This window comes from Mchenga conophoros, linkage group LG7, assembly GCF_057382185.1.
Source record: "Mchenga conophoros isolate Kocher_MC1m ecotype Shallow Benthic linkage group LG7, M_conophoros_male_GT1.1, whole genome shotgun sequence".
NCBI lineage: Eukaryota > Metazoa > Chordata > Actinopteri > Cichliformes > Cichlidae > Mchenga > Mchenga conophoros.
In genome coordinates this window covers 9618239-9644992 of record NC_140532.1, presented here as the reverse complement: position 1 = coordinate 9644992, position 26754 = coordinate 9618239, and the positions used below count along the sequence as shown (strand labels likewise).

The following is a 26754-nucleotide window of genomic DNA, read 5'->3' as shown; positions in this document are numbered from 1 at the left end:
CGCACGCACACACACACACCCACCCAGGCAGGCTCAGTCACACACACAAAACATAAGCACACAGAGGGTTCACTTAATGCCACTACCAGACTGAGAAGAAGGATAATTAATTCACCCTCAGCTCACTGTTGGAAGCTAACAATGATATTTAGTCTAAATTCAACACTTAGCAAAGAGGCTTTTATCCAACTTGATTTTCAGACAAGACAATGGAGGAATCTGACTATAAAGCTTAAAAATTAAAAATGAAATGCATGTAAAAGAATATTGGTTTTTGGAACCAAATCAGATTTTTCAGAAACTAGCTAAAGCCACTATTTCATCATTTTTATTTTTGTCTTAAATGACCTGCCAGAGCTGTAAAGTGCACTTAGCACCTGTTGCTTGGTAACTGACAGATCCATATGCATTTTAGTGTTAATACAGGCAAGCTGTGTTATTTAAAAACATAATGCACTGTTAAATGTTTCATTTGTAATACGCTGTTTCTTGGCCCTGACAAAAACGCATGTACACAATAACGCATTGATAGCTATTGTTGGAAAGCAATAAGTACAACAGCAGCGTGCCTTCAGAACATGGGTTCAACTGGAAATTTTTGCAGTTCAATGGCCTTGTTAAGCATGCGTGCTTTAGATAAAGGCTAAGCTACTGTGTGTGTTCCCAAAGAACCCGACTGCAGTAACAGATGCCTTCTGAGGTAGTGTAAAAGTAGACACGGGGTAATCCATTAAACCCCAGTATATGGGTGTGTATTTTTGTATTTTTGCCCCAATAGCTGGTCCAGGTATCCTCCATTGCCCACAGCAGTGTTAATATTCTGCACACATTGGGTGCGGCCAAACCCCATTAATCATGTTTGTGAATGTCTAATCTCAACATTACTTGCACTGGTTTCATTTTCATGGCTGTCTGCAAGATTTATAATGGCGTTTGGAGAAGGTGTATGTGGTGTGTGTGCACACAGGTGCGCGTGTGTGTGTGCAAGAGATGTAATACACTGTTACGGAAGCATGCTCTTAAGTGTGTCACCTTGTTGAGGAGAAGAATGTCCTGAACGTTCGGTTAATGCTCCCTGTGGAGGTAGGATGGTAGGGAGACAGCACGATGACACACACACATCCATTACTTTAAATGTGTGTTCTACGTGAAATGAGTTTAAGCAAGTCTATATAATGTGTGTGTTTATACTGGTGTGTGCATGTGTGGGTGTGTGTGTGCATGTGTGTGAGGATACATGCTTGGCAAAATGCTTGACCTGGTTGTGTCCTCATTTGTTACCATAGTGACTATAAGTGGCCTTCAAGAGATGTCCATCCAGATGATAAGATCAGATTACATCAATGGAGGGAAAGAGCAGAAACAAACACTGGGGTGAGCGAGGGAATGAGTTTAAACAGGGATGCGAGAGGGTCTTAGGAGCCTTTAAAGTAATGTAGGGATCAACACACGCAGGCTGACTACAATACTTGTTGTCTTGTAAAGATTAATTTCCTTGAACCACCATTACGGGCCTGAGCACAGAGATGCACAATCAAAAACACACCTTCAAATACAACATGATACCAGTACCAGTCAGAGAGTGACAAAAGATGAACAGTACTCATTACCTAACACTAACAGTCTGCTTGGAGACCTGGATGTGGATGACCCTGCTAAATGCAGGACAGAGGGACTGCTTGTCTAGAACAAGGCTGTCTAGAGACATTGACTGCAGACAACAGACTAAAAGACTGACAAGCACATAGTGAAGAACGGGAACTTTTCCAAGCAAAGAGAAACTGGTTATGATAAAGTACATGATAATGTGACTACAGTGTTGTTTAGTTCAGTCACTGAAACTGACTCATCTACTGATGAAGGATGAAAAAGTGGAATGACTTTAAATTTTCACATTATTACAATATTGGACATTCTTTTATAATTAGACAACACCACAAATCAACACTGCAATATTAGATTTAAAGAAAAGCCTGAAGATCCCCACTCACTGAGGAAAACAGATACAGAATACAGTCCTCCAGCAGTCAAACTATTTGTTTTTCATGAAATAATGGCACACAATTTTGTCTTGTTAATGGTTTAGCTGTTCAAGCACTTTGTCATCCTTCTTTCAAACAATAATATATCATTTTACCTTCATGTTCATCATATTCATCATCATTGTCAAGAGAGTAATCATCAGCATCCTCACAGCATGGACTGTCTGCTATAAACCACCACAGAAATCAATAAAGAGCTGATAAACGTGTAACTTTAGAACTTTAAATGGCACAAGCAAATGCACAAACAATAACAGCTAACTTGTATGGTTTATCCTAACAAGCACAACACAAATTGTAAAATTTTTGTTGCGTTTTAATTTGCAAACTGTCCGAAAAAAAAATATTAAAAAAGTAATTAAGGATGACTCTTCACTTTTTGCTGCAAGCCCTCTTCAACTGCCAAATGAAGCTGTTTAAATAGTTTGCTTTTATTCGATTTTTAAATTTATTTCAAAGAATTTCCAATTAATATCTTGCAGCAAAAAAAAACCCCCAATAATAATTAACTGTGGATACATATAAGAGACATCATATGGTTCCTACTTGAACTATGGGTTCTACGTTTAACTACAGGCTATGGGATGTGTTGCAATACAGATCTGTTGTATTTACCATCTGAATCCAGATAATCATTGTTCACTAAAAGTGACAGGACACAAGAAATGGATACACTGTTGATACTATTCTCAGTTTTTTTTGGATTAGATGCATTATATTGTAACAGAAAATGAGAAAATTATAGACATAATGGAATGGGAATACTACATGCTACATTCTACTGTGTAGAACAACACTATGAGTCTAATCAGTAAAGATCTTCAATGATCACATGATGTTTTAAACTCTTTCTTGTACAACATACAACAATCTATGCCTCAACAGGCTGCCAGTCTTACAGGTGAGCTAATGAAAGTTACATGTGTAAGCTTGTGCTCGCTCATGTAACCATGGACTCTAGCCAGAGACTTACTCACACAGAAACACACAAACACAGAAATCATTTAGTAAGATTTACCCAGTCTGATCTCATCATAGGGATGCTCCTCTGGTATAGCAGGTGATTAGCAAGGATGTGTGGACATTAACAGGAGGACAGAGATTTGCTTTGGTTGGATATTGGGGGCGGGAGCTAATTATCTAAACACAAATGAATCATCTTCATGTTAGAGGTCCAACGAAGTAGCTTATTCAGCTTTGGGAAACAAATAATACTGATGATTTTTGCTTGGCATGCATGCAAATTCATGTAAGCACACATAGAGAAACTACTCTTGCATCCCTAAATGTGTTTTTGATCTGTCATGATAATCAGACAAGAAAAGATAAAGAAAAAAGATCCTCCTATGTTCCACGATCTCTTTTACTTGTTTTACGTCTTCCTGTCTCCCACTGTTAAAGAGCCCTACTACTATTAGCAGCTCATTCATTTATGAATGCAGATTAGATGAGATCCATTATGTATCAAACCAAAGGTCATACATCCCTAAAGAAAACGGCTTCTCAAGCTGAGCCTCCCTTTGTGCCAAGAGAGCTGGTCATTCTTTTTAAGATTGTAAAAACACTAAACAGATTTTTCTTTCTATTTTTTTACTAAACAGGGTTTTTCCAGGCTCAGAATGGGCATTGTGGGGTGGCACGATAGTAGAGTGCAGACTTACTCTGTGTTACTTTATTTGATAAAAAGCTTTTTGAATTTTCTGACCATCTGATAAATAAAAAAGTGAATTACACTTAATTACATGAAACCTTGATTAACAAGATAAGTGTTCTATACACAAAAGAAAGAAACCACAAAAAAACAAAACTCATTAAACCTGAACGGCCAGGACCTTAAGCCTTTCAATAACCAGCTGACATCAGTGACATATTTCTCATTTTATATCCTGAGACTACATAAAGGCAGTAAACGCAACATAGTTATGGTTATGATGGTCACTGTTGCATAAGGGAGCCAGATGGTTAACTTGGCCGGGCCGGGGTGCTGGCAGCTATGCAACGATAAGCTCGTTTCCTGCATGGCTAACATGAAATAACGACAAAGCAGTGGGTTTTCACATTAGTGGCAGGGTTATGGATTTGGTTTCACAGACAGAAAAGCTAGTGACAGCAGATCCATTCAGTGGATGGAAGCATACTAGGCTGCTGTTGAGTCATCACATTCACAATAACATTTGTGTCAACCTCAGTATGCATCACTGTTTCATAAAATGCTGTATCACTTGGTTTTCTACAGGAAAAACAGCACTCTGATAGCTTTAAACAACAGCAGTATTTCCACAAAACAGACATGATACTATGAAAAGGAGGCGTCAAAACACACAGGAGGAGGTCTGCTGAAAAAAAAGTTTGTCAGGGAAGACAGAAGACAGAAAACATTTTGGTGAATACTTCTGTATGTGTAAGGACAGTGAAGGCATCGTGGCACTAGGTTTAGAGTAGTGTTTGAGTGACACGCTACTGAATGTTTTTAAGAAAGGAATAAGAGGGAAAAGGTATGGTGTGTGTATGTGTGTGTGTTTGTGCATGTCGATCATGTGTGGGGACATTTGTGTGCTTTGGTTGTTTGCACAAAATCCAAATTGAAATGCCAAATTGACCCTTAATCTGTACTTCCTGTGCCTCTGTAGATCTGAGAGCAACATAAGAGGTCTCCGCATGAGTGTTGCCCTACTCTCTCTGGTCTTTCTAAGGACATGAGGGAACTGTTTCCATTAAGCTAATGTGGGTTTGATCCATGGTGATGTATGTGAAGTGGCAGGATGTAGGGATGTGGGGTCAATGCGGTGCTGGGTGTCTGTGGACAGGCGATAAGAGAAGGGAGAAAAGCAGTTGTGTGTTCAGGGAGAAGCACTCTAAGAGAGGAGGAAGAACACAATATATGTATGCAAACCAGCAACCAATAGCACACGGGACCTGTTTGAATTTGCATGCCCTCTCCTTGAAGTAATCACGAATTTGTACTGAGATTGTACACACATCACAAGTGGATTCAAACAGGGCCAAGAGCTACTTGCTTCACTGTAGGTGTAGGGTTGACACACTGTGGTGTGCGGGAGAGGTACAGGGTGAGAAGAATATTATTGCGTTTACCTTCTACGTCATTACAGTCATAGTCTTGAGTGAAGCATAAATGGAGACAAAAGCACACACAAACACATGAAAGGAAAACCACTGCACCTCTGTGTAAAGCAGAAAACAGCACATTTAAGAGGTTAATGAAATGATAAATCAAATGTCAAACTCAAACATCAGCGAAATGACTCCCAGACAAAGATTACATAACTGCTATGCAACAAAAAATCGTAGTGAAGTAATGGTTTGGTCTGCTTCTGAGAAGTATGAGAGCATAGGAATGTTTGATTTTTCTTACACTGCAAGAAACCCAACTTTGATACTCATGCAAGCCACATGTAGTTCTGGACTTTGCAGCACATCGTAAACATTGGTGATGATGGAAAGTTACTGTCATGCTATGAAATACAACATGTTAACAACAGTAGTGTTATTACTACCTACTTTAGTAGGTTTAGGGAGCTAGTCAAACATGTAGTAGCCATCCTACCTTTGACCCGTTCTCCACGGTTGAGTTGGATCTCTCCTTCCCCCTGTGGCGTGTAGGGCTTGACCACAATGAAGGTACGTCCTGGGACGGCACTGTAGAGTTTCCGTTTGGGCCCGCGGGAGCCTGACAGTGCTGGAGGCGTGTGATGAGGTGGGCTTGGGTCTCTCTGCACAGAGCCAGGGCTGTAAACAAATACATATGTCACTGTGGTGATTCCAGGGAGCTGGTAACTGAAGCCTGTGGTCACCGACATGTTCGTCAGCGGGACAGAAACCTGGTGACACCCCCTGGTTGTTATGGTGGCCAGGGAGGGATTCATAAACAAGTTCCAGCACCTGCCAATGAAGGGTCAATAGTCAGTGTTCCATGGGAGAGTCATCAGTGGAGAGCACACCCCTCACAGCCACTACCTCACCTTTCCCTTCTTCTTATTCCCTCTCTTCCCTCCTTAATAGCAATAGACAGTATCCTCCTTGCTCTCTTTTACCTCCTCCTTCTATCTCTCCCCTCTCCCTCGCATCCTAATCGAGGTAGAAGCAGAAACATAACGGTTAGAGGAACTGCACTGCTTCCTTTTCTGTGTGGTTCTGCCAGATCCGTCTGGAAGCCCCCTCCCCTTAGTCCAACACATCCTGAGTTGGGTGTCCAGCAGAAGTCCCCTACAGAAAGGGACAGAAATCCCCCATACGTCCCCAATTCCAGATGCTCCAGGCTGGGTTACAGATCTTGCCTCGTCCTTGAGTCCTGGTTGTCCTGCTGTGGAGGAGAGAGGCTGGGTTTGCTCCCCAACTCCCGTTCCCTCTCCCGGGAGTCCCGCCGCGTCTGCCTCTCCTCTCCCCTCCACCCCTCACACATACACGCTCTCTCACACACGCTCGCACACACTCTGGCAATGCTGCTGCTACTGCTGCTGCTGCTGCTTTGCTTCGTGGCTCCCCTCCCCTTTGACGGCTCGCTCACATTCACACACCACAAGCCCTCTATGTGCATTCTAGCTGTGTGCATAGGCACATACACAGACAGCCCCCTCTGCTCCCGCTAACACTGCACCTTCACTAGCACGGCACATGCCGCCACCAGCATGTTGCTAACACGTCGCTTACAGACATACACACTCGTCCCAGAGCACGATTGATCTCCTGCCTGTCTGCCTGCGAACGTGCACGCACCATGGCTCCCTGAGGCAGGCAGTGATAGTATGTGTATGTGTGTGTGTGTGTGTGCTTGTGTGCAGTGGGGTGGGGGTCAAAAAGCTCCAGCCGATTTGGTTTAATTGTCGCTCCTCCCTCTTTTCCCTCGTCTCAAATCCTTTCCCTCTCTCTCCCATTCTCTCGCCTTCATTTCACCCTGTTATCCCTTTTCTCCTCAACATTTCTCTCTGCTGCGTCTTCGTTCTCTCTCTTTCCTTTTCCATCTTTGCTCTCTCTCTCTCTGGCGGTGAATTCTAATACAGCAGCAGCAGAGCTCCGCCTAGTCTTCATTCATCACTTCTTTGCCACCGCTCTGTAAGTTGCATTCAGCGTCACTCTGCCTCTTGTCTGATCAGAGCTTCACCATAGGTCAAAAAACAAAAAGCAATACATCTATAGTAATCACAAATAGGAGATTAATAAAAATCAAATGCTTAAAATGGCATTTCACCAATCTGAGATGTTCTTGTTTCTGTTTCACATATAGACAGGAGACTGTATTTTTACTGTAACAAGTGGTTTTCTTATGCCCTGAACTTGGACCTTGATGCTACTCTCTGCAACGTTTACTTAAAAGACAAGAAATCTCTAAACCTCTTCATCACTTTCACTCTCTTTCACTCTTTTGCCATTTCTCCCTCAGCATATTGTATCAGTCACTTTAAAGCCTTCATTCGATCCTTCACCAACCTCATGTGCCCTTTCCTCTTATTTCTAAATCCTTCGGTCTACTCTTTCCCTGATTTCAAGCATTATTTGTCTCTTTCTCGCCCACACTCTCTATTGCTTTTCTTGCTCTCCTCATCTGACCCAGCCTCTCTTTCTCTGCTTCCCTCTCTATCGAAACAACAGCTCGCTGACGGCTTTCCAATTACCGCCGGGACTGAGGCCCAGAATGGCTGCCGCATTTTAATGTCAGAGCCCGAGCACTGAACATCAGCAGCGTGCACAGCGGAGGAAGCGTGCACAATTGGAGAAGCAAGGAGTTGAGGCTATGTCAGAATGACACAGATGTGGAAAAAACCCCCTTAAAGGACCATTTCATCCATTTCAATAACTCATATATACCTCCTCCCATCCACTACACTTACTGTGAGGTTGTGTACACAGCCTAACCTTTGCTGGTCCTTGCAATTAAGCTGACCGGACCTGGGTGACACATATTATCTACTGTATGTGTCAGACAGAAGGGAGATGTTGGAGCTGTTTTTGCCCTCTCCTTGCCTGTAATAAATTGCTTTAGTTGCCAAGGATGAGGTTTAAACGGCACTTAGAAAAATTCAGATAAAAATCTTAATGATCATAAACCTGAAAGAAAAAAAGAAAAAAAAGAAAAAGCAAAGTGGATGAGCTAAGTCAAGCAGACAACTACAGCTGAACTGCACACATAAGACTCACTTTGTGTCACTTTTCCTCACCTAATTTATCAAACACGCCCTCTAAATTTAGTGGTCTAATTAAGCTGCAAAGTTCCCATGTTTCCCTCTCTGCCACGTCATTGGTGTTGCTCCCCTGCTTCGTGGCTCCGCTGCATTATTTATTCCCCTCCAGCACACCACCATCCACCTGTAGGCACCGGGGGGATTTTTACTCATCACTTCCCAATTTGTTTGCGTATTATGTTTGTGGGAAGTGACGAGCTTGGAGCCCAAACTCCAAATTGTAATTATACTCTTCTGCTGTAATAAATTATTCCAAGCTTTGATTTGCCTGACTCAAGACGAGCCTAAATGGCTTTTATTACATTTTCTACTTTCTCGATGTCGTTGTCAATGTTGTATATCAACATTTCTCAATAGAAAGCAATTTCCATTGCAAGAGTTAGTTAACTGGTTGCTTCGGGTATATCCTAGATTGTTTTGTGTTCTCCGTGGTTATAATATTGTTTAACAGCTTCCTGGAAGAGGGTATCAATAAGCTTTCTAAAATTAGTCTGAGATGGACGGACAACAAAAAGTATACTATTTAAAAATGTTAAAGGGATTTCTAATTGATTTATCATGTGGTGTTGAGTGGCAGCACTCAGCAAAGGCAGCTGGGTCCTTGCCTTTCTCTGGAGCTTTATAGAGTCCATATCATCAAAACATTCACTGCGCTTTTTTTCTTTTCTCTTGTTTTGCTGCAATATTGAGCGTAGCTTCAGAAAAATACAAATGTAGGACCCATTACATCTACCCTTAAGCATGCACTTGTGCACAAACTCCTAATGCAATCTACAGTATGATGGATACTCATCGTTTCCTAGGACACCAGGATTTGTCTCCGTTACGATGGCAACTATCAATTTGAGAAGAAGAAAATTCAGGTAAAAAAAAAGAATCCCGAAGAGTCAAAAACATGAACTGAAACTGTAAATTTGTCATAAAATATTTGATTTGATTTATATAAAGCTCCATCCTGATTAAAAAAAAGTGCACTGCAGCTGTAGCAATAATTCAGTTTACACAGATCACACTGACCTTGACACTTAGTATGATTTTATTCCATGTGCAAATACAGTAAAAAAGGCGATGTCAGATAATATAAGATCCAAAAATAAATGTTATCCCAGTGATTACACTCCAGTTTAGGGGATAAAACCCTTTGGGGAAAAAGTGTATAGGTTTTACAAAAAAGTCATTTTAATTTTCAGTGTACGAGGAAAAAATTGAATAAGCTCTGCATATGGTAAGTGCAAACATTTCCATGTCAGTTATCAGATTCCTAATTAGGATTGATTTTGTTTTGTTTTTTTTGCAAAGACAGCTAAAAAAACAGATTAATATTTGAACAGCTTGTTAATAAATCTAGCTCTTTCAGTTTGTCTCTGTGCGTGAAATCCCAGCATAAGTCCAAAGATGCAACTGCAAATGCCATTTTTACAGATGCCATCAAAACTAAGCCGCCTCAGTGTAGCATTTTCTCACATGACTGCCTTGTCTTCTCAGGTAAATGGCTTTTTCCTCAAATAGCACAGCTCTCTAAGGTGAGATGAGCTCATTATAAACACAGTCATAATCAGCATCACACTTTGCATCGTAATGATCATCAGTCTGTCCTTTGCTTTACTGCACATGAATGGACATGCTATATGCTCTCTCATTCTTTCCTGGGCAACATGGGAGTGTTAATGGCTATCAAGGCCAAAGCAGAATTTGGACTGTGCTCACTGGGCAGAACATATTAAGGTCTTAGACAGCAAATCTGTTTGTACACAGACAGCTTATGCTCTGCAGGGTCTTTAACATTAAACTAAATTAGAAGCAAGAGTCAACTGGTGTGATTAACACATAACTCTAAACTGCGCCTCAATCTCATATGTGGGAGGAGCTCAGCTAAACAAACCCCTTATAACGAGAGTCTTGCGTCTTTTCATAAAATAATCGCTATTCACTTTTCACTGTAATATAAAATTTACCCAAGATATGAAATAAAGTATGGGAGGTGTGATTTATAGTAACTTACATCACATGTGAACTCCTTCACATTATGCTTGGCAATGGGCCATAAGCCTGTAGATAGGTGATGTGCTCTATTTGTAGAGGACGTTTTCTATAAGAACACCTCAACATGTTCCTATAAAGGTGCAAAGGGAATATGGAGAACCGAGGCCTTTCACTGAGCCATGAAAGTCCTTGATCATAGCTAAAAGAGTTTGATAAACAATTTATTCCTAACTGAAATGACAGATTTGTATGTATCCCGTGGCCTTGCTCACGAGTCAGCCTAAAACAGCAACAAAGATTGCCAGCGCTTATCGATGTGGCACCTGCAGCGATACAGGTGTTGTACTGTGAAAAGGGACCTGATCAGAATTTCAGCTATCACCTGTAGTCATGAGCTCTGGAAACTGACAGAAAACAAGGCAGTAAAGTTATGTTTGCTTCACAGGTTTTTGGACCCTCAGGGACAAGATGAAGGACTAATGTATGCAGAAAGGATTTGGCATAAAAACCTTGAGGGGACATAAAACAGGAGAAGACCCTGGGGCAGCCCTAGAATATAGTGAAGGGATTACATATTGAATGTGAACTGGAAACACCTCAGAAACCCCAAAGTAGAGCTGGAGGATGTGACTAGTGGGAACAACATCAAGGCTATCATAATTATCAAGCTTCTACCGCAAATGAGTGTCAGAGCGTGCTGAACAGAGGTTAAGCTACTTGAAGAACTGGTATGTTACAGATCAATGCCAACAGCTTTGGAGAAAGACCAGCTAAAAGTAAACCACATCTACATTATTGATGAATACTGACCTGACTCTGAACATTTAACAAAATGAAAGCCATACATCTAGTTTTTAAAAAGCCTATCCACTCACACTAACATATACATTTACCACTAATTTAAAACTATTAATTAAGCTAACATGCATGCCTTTGGACTGGGGGGGGGGGGAAACTGGAGGACCTAAAAGATGAGAAACCAACCGGTAGGTTCAAAATAAGAACTTTAATGCTGTGAGATGACAGTGCTGCCAGTCGAAACACAAAACAACACTAAAATGACTGCACATAATGCACTATACTGCATGAAATTACCATAATGTGGAATTACTGTGTGGCTAACCCAGTCCAGAGGGCAGTACTCTTTTAAACAAAGATGGAAGAGAAACTGCTAAATGGATCTGTGTTAGATTACTCTAAAAGATCAGTCCCTCTCCCCTGTGTCCTTCTTTGATGTATGAATTTTCCGCAGGTAAAGCAGAGCAAGCTCAACACTCCTTTTTCTCCTTTTTGTTTCTCTACCCTTTTCCTGTCCTCTATGCATACCTCGGGCCTATGGCCGTGTTGAGGTGCCATGAATAATCTTCACACCGCCAGTGTCTGGTGTGACTAATGCATAGAAAGGAAGGATAGAAGTTGAAAAAGAGGTGAGGAGAACAGTAACAGAACAAGTAATTCAAAGTTGAAGGGAGCAGCACACCTCTCACTTTTATTTGTAACATAATGGTCATTGTACAGTATATCAGCAGGGAAATGAGGCCTATTTGTTGTGTGACTGAATTTTTATTTAAAATAAACTGTCCCCTAGCCTCCCGTGAGTTGAGAAAAAAAAGGACGGAAACAACCAACAGCCCAAGCAACGATCTAACGGAGCCTGTGCTGGCTGAGTTTAAAAAAAACTAACTTGGCTCCGAAAAACTGAACAGCTTCATCTCTTATTTAATGTACCCTGGTCAGAGGGCATCTCATATACATACACTTCTAAATAAATACTGACGAAATATTTCCCTACTGCAACTGTGGGGAAAGTTGGATACAAAAGATCAAATATTGTATCTATTGCTCAACAACATCACAAAGTGTCTATCTGGCTGCTTGAAATCTTTCTTACAAACCCAGACAAATAACTGAGAGCTCAGGTGCACAGTTCAACATCACAATTTCTGACAATGACACTGACGAGACAATGCTCCATTCTTGATGATTAATTATATCTTTGTGTTGTCAGCCCATTACGGCAAGTAGCCAATTAACCTTTTACGACAGAGCCAAATTTGCTTTGTCCCGATAAAACTGTGCCATATTATCATATTAACATCATGAATCATGTCTAATCATACTGTCTACTACATCAGTTGGAGTTGGAGTGAAAATCGTAGCCACAGCTTTGATTATTGTTAGATTTTGATCTTTAAATTAAAAAACAGAAGTCTAACCTGTTTACCCTTTCTATTGTCTCCATCTAAACCTTTAGCTGAAGGGTAGCCAAATCCTGGCAACACTGCACACACGTGAGGAGGAGGAAGTGATGGTGAGTTCCACAGGAACCTGCTAGAGTTGGCTGTTGACTGGCCAACTAATTTCACACTCCCCTGGCACCCATAATGCCTCTAGAGTTACCACAGGGATAAACAGAAGGTCAGAGAGTGAAACGGAGAGAGGGAGGGAGAAATATTACAGAAAAAAATATCCAAGGACAGCATCAGTCTCACTTGGGTGCAGATTCTGGCCATGGAGACCAGCTGCTCGTTTTAGGCTTTTTATACATTCTCACTTTAATCCATGGCACACTAAAAAAAAAAAAAAGGTCTCAACGTTTTGTGTACAAAAGACTGCGATATTTCATTTTTCTTTACTTTCATCGTTCTGCCTTTTGTGTCACTTTATGTAAGCCTTGTGCACAGTGACGACAACAGCAAAAGATGTATATCTCTGTCAGTGACTGTTCACGCCAACGCAGCACCAGATATAGTAGAAAAGGACGCACTTACTTTGCGATCATTATTGGACATAACATGCTTCACAGAAAGAGTGGAAGGTACATTAACGATGCGGGGAGACTTTTTTTTAATTAACTAAATTTACTTCATGTATTCCACTTCATTTGTTTCATTTTATTTGATTGTGGTACACTTAGTGCATACACTTTAGACTCTAGAGTTTTAGTGTTTAGTGATGCGTGCAAGTCTTTTATATGATTTAGCAGATTATGCTGAATGTTCTCTGGCTGCAAACTGCAGACGGATGACAAGACTATGGAGCAGTGTTTGCGTGTTTGTGTGTTAATGACAGAAAATGAGGTAAAAAAACGTGAGCGCCTGTGAACGTGCGCGTGTGAGTCTCTTTGATGGATGGAGTAAAGTGACAAGAGAGTATTAGAGGAGAGAGGAGTACGGCTGGAGCTGTGGCCGTAATGCAATTCCCTTGACAGACATCAAGCTGTTTCACACAAACACACGTACATTTGCACAGAGCGTGCGGCATCGCGGAAACACATTAGGTGGGCGCTCTATGTAGGTGATCTTGTGCTGATATATGACCATAATAAAAAGCTTAACAAGTGTCTGCAAACCAGTTTAATCTTTTGGTTCAAGATGTGATCAGAGCTCTAGTTTACTGTGCAGTTTGTCTGGTGGTTCAGAGGGGAAGAAATTCGTCCCAGCATCCTGCAGCACCAGTTCATCTGCTGTATTTATCTATCAACTACGTGACATTACTCAGAGATGTAGCTTCAGAATGTCACCACTGTCTCTCAGTATCTGTCACACAACCCAACATCTGAACAAACACACATTGGCAGCTGTCAATTGGTCCCGGTGGTGATAATCATTAGTCCCTTTCCATCTGTCTGTCTCTGACCTGTGCACGTGGTTGTGTCTCCACGTACGATTACATATACCACATCTGAAGTATGTTATTTGTGATTCCAGCACGATACCGCAGATGGGCTTGTTACATAAACAGGGTTTTTATTTATGCCTAACACTCATCATGTCACTGATCATACCAAAGCACCCTTACAACCCATGGGCCACCCAACAGCTACGCCAAATGGAACCGATACCGATCTGTATTTCAATCTGTCACTACCACATTATTAACATACATTTTTAGATCCAATACACAGTTTTGTAGCCAGGGTGGACTTTCACATGTCAAAGCCTGAATGAATAAACAAGATTCTGTACTGACTGATATTATGTCATGATTATCACAAGCAGCAGACTGTAGCAGATGGAATAGGATGCAGAAGGCTGCCTGGTGACTAACAAGTGATTCAGACACATCACATGGGGCCCTTTGCTCTCTGAAATTAGGTTTAAAAATCAAAGTAGCTAGCAAAATCACAAGGGCAATAAAAATGATGTACTTAAGTGAATAGCTGCCAAGACTGACAAATGTGAGACATGAATTAGAAACAGGAAATAAAAACAGATTCACTTTTTTTTATGAAGCTCTCTGCTAAGTTGAGTAAAAAAAACGCAACTGAACGCAGGTTATTACAAACCTGAGTCTTCCACGAGGGCCATGCCCATGAGGGTAGCCGTGGCTGTGGGACCGTCTAGGAACTGGTTTGTCATCTTCATGCATGTGATGTAGAGACGGTGAACGGGAATGGGAGGATCTGGAGCTGCCAGTACTCTGGAGACTGCTGTCAGGGATCTCTCCATGACGACTCTGATATAAGACATGTGTAAAACATCAATCACCTTCCCTGAGATCATCCTTCTCTTTTACTCCTTCACTCTTTCTTATGAATGCATTCATTTTTTTTAGGTTTACATTTCATATCTGCGCGACTTCGCTTACTTCTCCAAGGCTGCTGTGCTGTTGCCCAAAAGCAGGCAGACTGCGTAGTGAAGGGACGGGGGAGTGACCCTGGCGGCCACGGGCTTCTCTGGTTGGTTGAGCATGGATGTGATCGTGGTCCCCGTTCAGGTTGTTGTCGCTTGCAGAGCGAAGTAAGGAACGGGGTGAAGGCAGGGGGCCAGGCATCACACGTCGACGGTTGGTGTAGGAGGGAGTCTCCCTGAAAGGCACTAAGAAGAAAAATTACACATAATTATACACTGTTGGCATTTCAGTAAAACCTTAAGATGGATTTCCTAATCCACTGAAGTGGCTTATAAACCTTAGCAATTACCATATTTTAACTTTGAAGGATCAAATACAGAATAAGATAAAAAAGTATATAGAAAGGGATCACTGGACTTTTTGGAATTTGTTTGCAAAAAAATGCAATTTGTTACGAAGTTCACTGTAATTTCTATTTCAGCATGCTGAATGTAAGAAGAGACACAATGCCTTTAAGACGAGAGTGAGGCATTACATCCTGCTCACACCAGATGGCAGAGTTTTCCTGTACTTTATTTCAGAGAGAGAAACTACTAAACTCAGCAGGGATCCAATAATCCTCAGGAACATTTTCCAGTTCTGTTACGTTTTCATCTCTTTCACTTTTTCTTCTTTGTATTTTCCACTGTATTTAAATTATAATCACTTTCCGTGACCTCCTTCGCTATCTAGGTCGAGCTTGATGCCTCTCCAAGTCTACCTTCACTTAATTCAATTCAATTCTATTCACTCAATTCTGCGCTCTGTATTGTAAGGAAAAGCCCACATTAATACAGAAATCAGACGACCCTCTATGAGCAGGCACCTGACAACAGTGGGAAGGAAAAACTCCCTTTTAACAAGTAGAAACTGCAAGCAGAACCAGGATCAGGGAGGAGCAGTCATCTGCCATGACTGGTAAGGGGTGAGGGTAAGGAGATCAGACAAAAGACACACTATAGAAGAGAGCCTGAGTTTAATAATCATTAATAACTTAAATGCAGATTGGTGTAGTGAGTGAAAAAAGATGAGTGAAGAAGTAACACTTAGTGCATCATGGCAAGCCCCCTACACCCTAGGCCTTTCGCAATGTAACTAGAGGAGGATTCAAAGTCACCTGATCCAGCCCTAACTGTAAGTTTCATCAAAAAGGAAATTTTTGAGCCTAATTTTAAGAGTAGAGACAGTGCCTGTCTCCCAAATCCAAACTGGTTCCACAGAAAGCCTGAAAGCTGAAGGCTGTGCCTCAGATTGTACTTTTAAATACCCTGGGAACCCCCAGTTCACTCTGTCAACTTACCAACATCTGATGCTTTGTGGACCTTAACGATTTCTGCCAGGTCAAAGTTCCCAGCTATAATAGCCACCTGGAAATGGGAACAGAGAAACGTACAGGGAGTGGAAAGGAACAACATGAAAAAACATTTCCGTCCTAACTTTTTCACTAAATATTCAACACTTTCAACACTTTGTTGAAGGAGATTGTGTAAAAATCTGTATAGCGCTACACTGACCAACCTCCATTATGTACAAGCAAATTATATTTGATGTGCATAAAACAAATGTCAGTATGTCAGTATCAATTTTCTGCTTCATCAGCTATAAAGGCTGGACTCCAACATCAGGTTGCATATTTCAGTTAATTTAGCTGTGACGTACTAGTGTGTAAACCTTTTGTATACCTCACATACCTGAAAAGCAGTCTGGCTATTGTAGTTCTTTATCTCTTTATTGGCTCCCCGGAACAGGAGAACCCGTGCACAGCTCTCCTGAAGGACAACAGAGAGTTGTGTGTGTTTACCTATAGGAGTATTACATGTCACTGTCCTTCATTCTATTGTATGCAACAGCATACAGATATGCAAACAAATACACATGATGACTCCCAAACACAGATTCTAGATAGACACAGCAATCACTTACATATGTGATTCTTTGGAGCACTTATGGATGTTGTTTTGCAGCTTCTAATTGTCCTCTCAATTAGACACGGACAGTTTAAGAAGTATAAGTCATGTTTAACGAATTGCTTCACATCTACTGTCTGCATTAGTAAAAATAGTTTTCTGAATGTCAGATCAGACAAAGTGCACCTAAAATTAACTCCTCGTCTGTTAACCAGTGCAGCTATTAATGGGCGTATCAGCGATGGGCCAAAGAAAATTGTATGCCTCCAGAATCTGTTTTCTAACATCACATGCTACTGAAAAAGGACGACCAAGAAAAGCACATCACACCATGGAGGCAAGATGAATTATTTTAAATTTACTAGGAAAAACTTTGTAACAATTCGGACATGGTTTTAGAAAGTCAAATATCAAGAGGAGTATAATAATTTGTGTGCTATGCAGCATGACAGTGGTTGCCAGAGGCAGCATTACAAGCAACCTCTTTGATCACTTCTAAAAGAAACAGACTTACAAAACTGTTTGAAAATGAGTCTGACAGAGGTGACAGTGTAAAAAAAGAACAAGAATGTCTCTTGAGAAACGCCTGTGGCTAAAACATGAATTTGTGAATTCAGGAAGAAGCCCGTTCCATGAGGTACTTTTAAAAAAATACAAGGCAGGCATCTTTGAATTCAATGAGTTTTTGACAACTAAGGCACTATTTCATGACGAGAAGCGTTGGTGGAAGAACACTTTAACTGCTGCAGGTTGAATCTAAACAAAAATATGATCTAAAGTACAAAGAGAAGTTAGCCACAGACATATGCCGTGTTCCCACTTCAGAAGGCTTACACTATTCCTATAGACATACAGTAACCTTAACCATAACTGCTACTAGTCTAGCCCTGACACTAAGGCTTCACTCCAAATTTTCTTGATCTACATTATGGCTTTTAAAACCCAAGACAGACAGGTCCTCATAGTGTGACTGTGCATACAGATTCATGTTTCCACAATATGTGAAATAATCCCCACCTATATCCACATCATTGCAGTGATACAGTACAAGGCAACATTTTTTCTAGACTTTCTTGTATTTTTTTTTTACTGGTTTTGTGCAATAGTTTTTAAGATGATTCGAAGGCCTTCAAAGGCTTTATTTGGACACTGATTGCTTTTTTCAGTCCAGTCCTGAGCATTTTCAGAGGAATATTTGCATTTTTTTTTTTGCTTGTTTGTTTGCTTGTTAAGCAACTTAACACTAACCTATGAAACATTTAAGTATAAATGTGTCTACATGTAACAGCCAACTTAGCAAAGACCCAATTTCAAATTGTATGTTTAGGCACTTTACTGTCAAGTCATTCGTTCCCATTTATTCAGCAAATCTACTAAAAATGCCAGACAGATAATTTGTATATTTGCACTAAGACAGTGATTTTAAAACCACTAATAGAAACTTAACATATCTTGGCGTGGAAACTACAGTATCTGAAGGTCCTATCTTTAAAAAGAAAAGAAAAAAAGAAAGAAAAAGAAAACAAATCCAACAAAGTCTGAAACAGAACATGAGAGAAGCATCTGGTCCTTCAGTTGATGGATTTTCTGTTCAGTGAGCCCTCATCAGAAATGGTCTCAATGGAAGGGTAGCTTTCAAGAAGCCATTGTTAAGGAAGGAAATAAGGCAGAAAGGGCAAAGAGTTGGCAAATTACACAAGAACCGGACTAAAAATCAGTGGCAACATGGAGGGATGAATCTAACTTTGACAGAAAATGAGCAAGGATCTCAACATTATTAAAGCAGTGTGAGGTCATCTTGGCAGAGAATGGAACAAAAGACAGCCAAACTCCAGAGAAGAGAAGTACAGTTTAAAAAACCTGGAGAACCATTTCTGAAGTTTAGTTAAAAAAATTACAAGATATAGGCCGTGCTCAAGAATAAAGGTTGTCATACCAAATACTGACTTTCATGTATGTTTTAATTGTACAAACTTTACATACTGTATTTCTATATAAATGTTTCCACTTTGTAAATGCTTCAGTAAATAATAATTTTTATGACTTTGTGTATTACGTCTTGGACGTTTCCATCTAAGCAAATGTTTAGTACATATTGAATTTACTAATTGCACTGTGTCTGGCTGCGCTACACACATGTCTTTGGACTCAAATGTACTCAAATGAGTACATTTAGCAATATCAGCCAGAAAGTGTGAAAGCTCCAGTAAATATAGTAAAAAAAAAAGTTGTCGCACAAATACTTGTGGCATGACATTTTGTAGGTGGTTTGAAAAGGTATTTAACATAATATATAGCTTGTTTGAAAAGCAACAGATTAATTCGAATTCAAAAAGTGTGGGTATAAAAAACATGGGCTTAATTTAATAATAATTAAAAGAAGGAGAAGAAGAAAAAGAGGAAGGAATCTTAACAATTACAGAACAGACTTCCTGATTAGTTCACAACAACAAGTTTCCGTTTTACTCTGTGTAGAACTAGTGTGACATACTGTGTGTAAATGAGTACACACCCCTAGGCAAGAAAGCCCAGCTGTAAATTGACAGGATTGTGTGTCCATGTGCTGGCTGGTTGAGGGTCGATATGTAATTTAACACAGAGAGCAGAATTAATAGGACTAACCTTTCACTAAAATCAGCAAAGTAACTCTAGTGACTCTTAGTGAGTCACACACATTCAGGAACATGCATGCCCAGATTCATTTATTCTGTTGTTCAGTTAATACATCCATGTGGTTTTACTCTTCAGGCTGTTTATAGCAGATGATCCACTCCTGTATGCACTGGAGCACCCTCTTCTGGTAAAACACAGATGCTAGTATTGGCGGGGGATGTGATGGATCACACCTTTAATCTGTTGCTTTTCAAACAAGCTATACATTATGTTAAATACTTTTTCAAACCACCTACAAAATGTCATGCCACAAGTATTTGTGCAACAACTTTTTGTTTACTATATTTACTGGAGCTTCCACACTTTCTGGCTGATATTGCTAAATGTACTCATTTGAGTACGGCTGTATATTAGGCATGACGCCAGGTGAAACACAAAGAAATAGGAAAAGTCTCTGTAAACACTGAAGGTGAATACACCGAGTATATTTAAAAACAGAGCGAGTGTTATATGCATAATATATGATTACTCTTTATGCTAATATCTAAAACACACTTGAGGCTAAAATTGCCAAAAAAGCTATATAGATAAATGCCTATGGCTATTAGATTAAGTAATGCTAATCACCCATACCTCAGGCAGCTGCACACACACAGATACACACACACACACATACACAGGTAAATAAACGCAGACATTTTTCAGTGTAAAGCCTCATAATCATCATTCTTCGAGAACGCTAAATGGGTACAGGTTTTCATTCACGCAGGCCTTCGAGTGCATATGAAAAATGTACAAATATATTTCCATCATCTCTTTGGTGTGACAACAGAGAAGAATGGAGAATATATATCAAGGTTAGAGAGGAATGCTACAAGTGAAAGAACAGAGGAAGATACAAAGACTATGTGAAGGTCGTTTAGAGTATAACGCGCACCGCAGTCTTTCTTTCTAGCAATGACACAACAAGGCCAGGCTAGTTCAAAAGTTTCAAAACTTTTCCAAGCAGTCTCTATAAGGAGATAGAAAGCAGCGATAATAAGTGTCTGTCACACAGACCAGGTGGACCTGAACTTTAGCATTATTAATTATTGCTTATTAATGCAACTTTGGCATTTAACCTGCAAGGTAAACATGCATGTTATATTGGTATTAACCTCGAGTATGTGTCTTGACTCAAACGTGTGTTCTAATTAACCTAAAGTCATTATGCACAGGCACGCACACACACACAGTCTAATTACAATGTGGACCACATGTGTTCCTCTTCTCTGCAAGTCTTCCTACAATAATCCATAATCCAGTTCTCACTGCTGTTTGTTAGATGTGATTACTTTAGATTCATAGACATACAAACAGAAGTGATTTAGATCAAGTACTCTTCACTAACGATCAGGTCAGTCATGTGTAAAAAGTGTGACAGATGGTTCCTCTAACAGACATGTTTATACATTTGAGGATTCCTTTTGCCCTTAAAATTGAAGCAGCAGATCTGGCATCCTTCACTGAAAAGTGAGCATGCTTTTACAGTTGTTTGTGATTAACATCAAAGAGGATTTAAAATTGAAACATTTATATCAAGCTAATATGTTATTCTTCTGTGCAACAACAATATAATAATTAACGGTCTAGCAGGATATCATTGGTCTGACTGCTTTGGATAGATCCGTTTGTGTCTTGCACAGCCTCTGTTTAATTTCACTCATCAGTGTTGCCATTTTCTACAGTACTTTGTCCCTTCTAAATCATTAAACCCATGACCTCCTAAGCATGTGAGCCCTGCCTTCATTCACTGCTTCTGCCAAGCTGAAAGCCCACTAAGTAACTTAAATAGCCAATCAGACCCAAAGAATAGGGCCTTCGGGGCAGTGCTCAAGTACATTTTATTGATGATTACTGAATCTTTTTATTCAGCAAACTCCATCTTCATCTTTCTGTCCATCCATCTGTATGGATCTATTGACATTAGAACAACTGGTTTCCCAGTTGATTGTAGCAGTGCATTTCTTACTTTTATTGCACATAAGCATTCATGTAGGCCTGCTTTTGGCCTTCTGAACCCCCCTTCGACACAATTTTCCTGGGATTGATCAGCTCAACGTCGTATTCGTCTCGAGTGGCAGGATAACAGCAGTCCTCATCACAAGAGCTTGGACAAGATCCATTACAAAACTAAAGACTTTAAAGTTGCAGAAAAAGAAAGTTGCACAAGTAACTGTAAATTAAACTATTTACCCAGTCTGTCTGTGGCTGCAAAAAAAGCAGGCACACATGAGTTTCAATCAGTTCAGAGGATTTTATACTGGCAATATTTTCCTGAAAATATAGCTAACTACTGTTTGCTAGTGGTGTAATTCTTCAAAACCACTGTTAAGTTTATACCTTGATTTTTTTTTTTTTTGAAGTGATGAAAAAAATAAAGAAGAAAAAAAAGTCCACTCTCATAGTTAAGGTGCAAAGTAGGAATGATGTTGGAATACATTTGTGGTCACAGATTGAGAATTACTGTATCCCATAATCATTCCTGCATATTTAGTGCGGCCATGCAAAATACCACCTTCATACAATTAAAATCTTCAAGTCACCGGCCCTTAAATTACACAAGCTTAGGTCAAGATATTGCTTTTTTATTTAGACCTTTTAAAGAACAGTGACCAGCTACGTGACATTTTCACTGCTGAAAGAAGAAAAACGCTGGAAAAATAAGACAAACGATAGATATAAAAATGGGTGCATTAAATCTAGTGATAGCTGGAATAGGCTTCAAGCCCCCTACTCCACGCAACCCTGAAATGGTTAAGTAGGAGAAAATGGATGGATGATACCTCTAATTCAGAGCAAAGGTAAAGATCTAAACCTCAAACCAAGTCTTCATACTATTTTTTTTTCATACTAAATTTTAATGATTGATGTTTTGGGAATTTCCTGGTCTAAAAAGAGAGACCGTGACAATGTAATTGTGTAAACAGGTCCATGTTCCCACTACATGAGTAATACATTACACACACTCTTCTGAGCAGTGAACATGAAGTGCCTTAAATCACACGAATGTGTTACAAACAATAAGTATTAAGTATTTATACTGTGTTCACCACACACACACACACACACACACACACACAGATAATGTGATGTTGATCATCATGACTGAAATTAGCTGTGCAGCACTAAGTTAAACCACAACATTCCAACACACACAAACACACACGTTTCAGTTCATTTGGGAGAGAGAAAGCGAGAGGAGAAAGCACTTATTTAATGTTAATCAAATCTCTGCTTCCCAGCAAAGCTGTACAAAAGCATCTTCTCTTTGAGAAGCCTTAACCTAGCCTAGTGTATCACATTTAATACATGCAGTTCTTTGACACTTCTACATCATCAGTGTGATTTTTACCCCCTGAAAAAACAAAATAAATTGCACAGCCAGATGTAGCGAATACAATACAATTCAAAAGTCATTCACGGAAATTCCAATTTCATTAATTTTATTTAAAACAAATTTGTCAGATGGTTCAATAAACTCTCCATTTTCAAAAATTAGAATTTTCAAGGTTCAGGCTTCATGGGGTTAAACCAAAAAGCACCTGGCTGCTCTACATCTACATGGTTTGCTCAGGAGAATTCTGGTTTATACTGCCCTCATCTCCCACTACCCTAATCTACTTCTTGTTCATTCATATTACGAAATACTGCACGTTAACATCAAGCATTTATCCTCATTATTATTAATATTATTATTATTGTTATTAAAATATTGTTTTATTTGAAGCTACTATATCTAGATTTGAAGCTACATGCAGATTTTCTTGTAGATTACACGGATGTCAAACTCACTAAGACTCACAGCCATCTGGCACTATGAAAGCTGGTAGGCACGTATTCACAGATTTATACTTGGATTTGTGCAGTTTTGTTTTGTTTTTTTCTGTTTGGTTTCACCAGAACAAAATACAAACTAATTCTATAAACAAGTATTTACTATCGTACTATAGCCTGATAAAAGTTTTCAATTATCTGAAAATGTTGGAAACAGTGAAATTAGACTGGGTGATATTTATTAACACGGGAATGGAAACTGTAGCTTATTTAAAACTGGTACACAATTCTCCTGCCATAAATATTTAATGCGTGCAAACCCGAAGTGGGAAATAGTGCCCTACATGCACCATTTACTGTTTGAGTAAGATTTGCTAAATAAGTATATAATGCCTAGTCTGTCAGACAAAGTTTTATTCTAAAAATTAAACAATCTATGAATACGTACTCACCGGACACATTATAACTGCTCAGCCAATCAAATTTCAGCAGTACATTGCACTTAGTCATTTAGACATAGTCAAGATGACCAGCTGAAGTTTAAATTGAGCATCAGTGCAGTGCAAAAATCTCTTGTTAATGCTGGTCAGAGGAGAATGATTCCTCTGAGTTGGTCAGAAGGCGACTCAAAATCCACTTGTTATAACACGAAAAACCTTGAAAACCTTTTCCTTGAAAAACAGGAAATGGAGCCAACAGAAGATTGGAAAATAAACATCACCAAATAAGCACTGTTTAAATACATCAGTCTGCCTGAACCATGTCCATCCCTATGCATGTATGACCACACCTATCTTCTAAAGGCTGCTTCCAGCAAGGTAACGAACCGTCTCACAAAGCTCAGATAATATCCGACTGGTTTCTTGAACGTGACAATGTGTTCACTGTATTCAAAAAGCCTGAAAAGGGAGATTCACAGGACGGATATGCAGTAAATTTGCAGCAACTGTGTGATGCTATCATGGCAGTAGTAATCACTGAGAAAATGTTTCTAGCACCTTATTGAATCTACACCACAAAGAATTAAAACTGCTGTGAAGGCAAAAGTCCAACCCAATGCCAGCAAGGTATACCAAAAGAAGTGAATGGCATGTTTATATGCGCTGCACTGACATCTTCAGTATGAGAAACGTGGGCTTAGCGTTAAGAGCAATAGACGGGGCATGGAAGCTGTATGGCAATTATAAGCAGGCTCAAATGCATCTTTGTTTAGAAACACAATCTGCAAAGCATCAAGAATTAAATTACATTCTATCCCTGCCTGGTGCATACTTTAATGCAAACTGTATTAGTAACCCACAACTGATAAAATATCTCTAATTGTTGCTCACTTCAGTGGCACAACCACACTTAGACCAATTCTCTTCAGTTGGCCTTTTTAGCCTGGCATCAAAATTCATACAATGGAGAAAATTGCCAGGTGGATTATTCCTGTGGTTTCGACGTTATGAATCCGTCGACGTTATGAAACACACACAAACACTCGATGCAGCGTGGTGGCTGTTCTGTAACTTTACAGACACTGTAAGTAACATCCCTGGAGTCTCTGAGCTTAATATATGTCCTTGACCAAGAAAGTTGAGTGGCACAGCGTTCAGTGCTGTAGCACAATCATTGCTTCTACTATTCGTGGAAAACAGGCATAGACAAATACTTACACTGAAAGAATATATCGTCAGAGTATTCAAATCCTTCACCTTTTGCATGCTTTATGGTATTCAGCTAGTAGGGTACAGTATAGAAAAGGAGACCCTGTTTTTGTAAAGGTACCACAGTTCACACACTGGTAAATAAGGCACTGATCAGAGCAAGGATATATCTTATCCTTTGATTCTTCCACAAAGCCCTCAATAAATCGGAAAAAAGATTAAGCCTGGATCCTGCAGCATATTCCTAGACAAACTGAGTAGCTTAGAGGAAGGGTCACAGTCAAGGAGTCAACCAAAAACCCAGTAGTTGCCCTAAATGAGGTTTAGAAGTCCTCTACAGAGACTGGGGCAGTTGAAAGGATAACAGAACTCTATCAATTAGTAAAAGATCAAGACAACAATGAAATGGCTTCAGGACAAGTTTCTGACTGTGACTGGTGCAGCCAAAGGGCAAATGGAGCTTGAGAGGATCTGTCAGGAAGATTAAAATAAACTGACCAAATCCAGGTGTGTAAAGCCTGTAGAGGCTTAACCAAGAAGACTCAAGAATGCACTGGCTCCCAAGTGTCTGAAAAGATCTGAAATCCTTTGTAAATAAATTTTCTTTTGTTTTATGCATATATTTGTTTACTTCATCCTTATGGGTTATTGAGTATTTACCGATATGAAAAACATTACAATGAAGTCCAATAAAGGATTGTGCACATGCAGGATTTCTCAGACCTACTTCACAGACAACAGATGTACAGTGCAAGATTTTTGAGTTATTCCTAATAGAATATTTATGTATAATTTTAGTTTTTTTAGACAACAAAAATCACTAGTCCAAAGCGTATTAAGAAAGCCAACACACTCAGCTGAGAAGCTAGCTCTGGTGCCTGTCGTATAATGTAAATGCATCAAAGAGCCATTAACCACCATGTCCTTGATTTTTCACCCTGCTACTGAATGTGACATTTCTCTACTGTACTGGCACTAAACATCTACACTGGATGTAAACTGTGTAACGCACAGGGCTACAACACAAATGCAATTCCCTTCATTCTCCAAGCAAATAGTCCATAAATGTTATTTATGTTTTTCCTGAAACAAGTGTTTGTACCTGGTTGTAGAGCGCACACACATGCAGAGCCGTGTTTCCAGATGCATTTTGAGCACTCATGTCGGCTCCATAGAATAGCAGGTGTTCCAAATGCTGCACATGGCCATAGCGACATGCCTGAAAGGACAGAGATAAAACATTTACACTAACAGAGTCAAAAAGAAGTAAACACGGTCTCTGGGAAAATAATGCAAATTAATGGGATAACAGTGATATATGTAGGGAAATGAAATGTTTTAAAGAATGACAAAGTCCAGAAATGAACCACAGATGCAATCTGCATTTGCAACTTAAATAAGTAAATTAGTCAATTTTCGGGTCTTAAGGTTCATCAAGAGCCAAAGGGCAATAATCGCTGTATTAAAATAGTCCAAAATAACAGGCAAATGTAGCAATTTCGCCAACAAGGTAACAGAGACTTGTTGCTTGTTAAATGCCCCATCACCCCTGCAAGGAACTGTTATAAGCCAAGAAAAATCTCTCTTTAAAATGGCCAAATTAATATAATGTAACCTTAATCTTTTCTTCATCACAATATACAACTGTATACTGGAATAGTTTGAATTTATCATAATCATAATACAAAGAGAAGCCAAGATATCTTTCTATGTCTTTATACAGATTATCTAAATGGTTGAAAGCTAATCTTCAGACCATGCTTTTCCTTGAGCTAATTCCTTTCTAAAAAATATTCTCACCTATGCTAACAGTTTCTAAACAGAAGAGGAAATCTTATTTGCATCACCTAAGGCTAAATGAAATCTGTGAAGCTCTGCTGGCAAGAGTTATGCCGTTTCCTACTTTTTCTGCTTCTTGTTTCACATAACTCTG

General features: G+C 39.7%; 1 protein-coding gene across 1 annotated transcript in view; it reads right to left on the bottom strand.

The window, feature by feature from the left end:
• The window catches only part of shank3a (SH3 and multiple ankyrin repeat domains 3a), a 182816-nt gene that overhangs the window by 66883 nt on the left and 89179 nt on the right, over window positions 1-26754 (bottom strand). Inside the window, exons 8-17 of the mRNA XM_085281938.1 lie at window positions 25924-26040; window positions 16528-16605; window positions 16137-16203; window positions 14813-15042; window positions 14511-14680; window positions 5608-5789; window positions 5136-5159; window positions 3061-3090; window positions 2658-2684; window positions 2138-2209 (exon numbers count right to left, since the gene is read on the bottom strand). Coding sequence (XP_085138064.1) covers window positions 2138-2209; window positions 2658-2684; window positions 3061-3090; window positions 5136-5159; window positions 5608-5789; window positions 14511-14680; window positions 14813-15042; window positions 16137-16203; window positions 16528-16605; window positions 25924-26040 — 997 coding nt within the window. The remainder of the gene's footprint in view (window positions 1-2137; window positions 2210-2657; window positions 2685-3060; window positions 3091-5135; window positions 5160-5607; window positions 5790-14510; window positions 14681-14812; window positions 15043-16136; window positions 16204-16527; window positions 16606-25923; window positions 26041-26754) is intronic.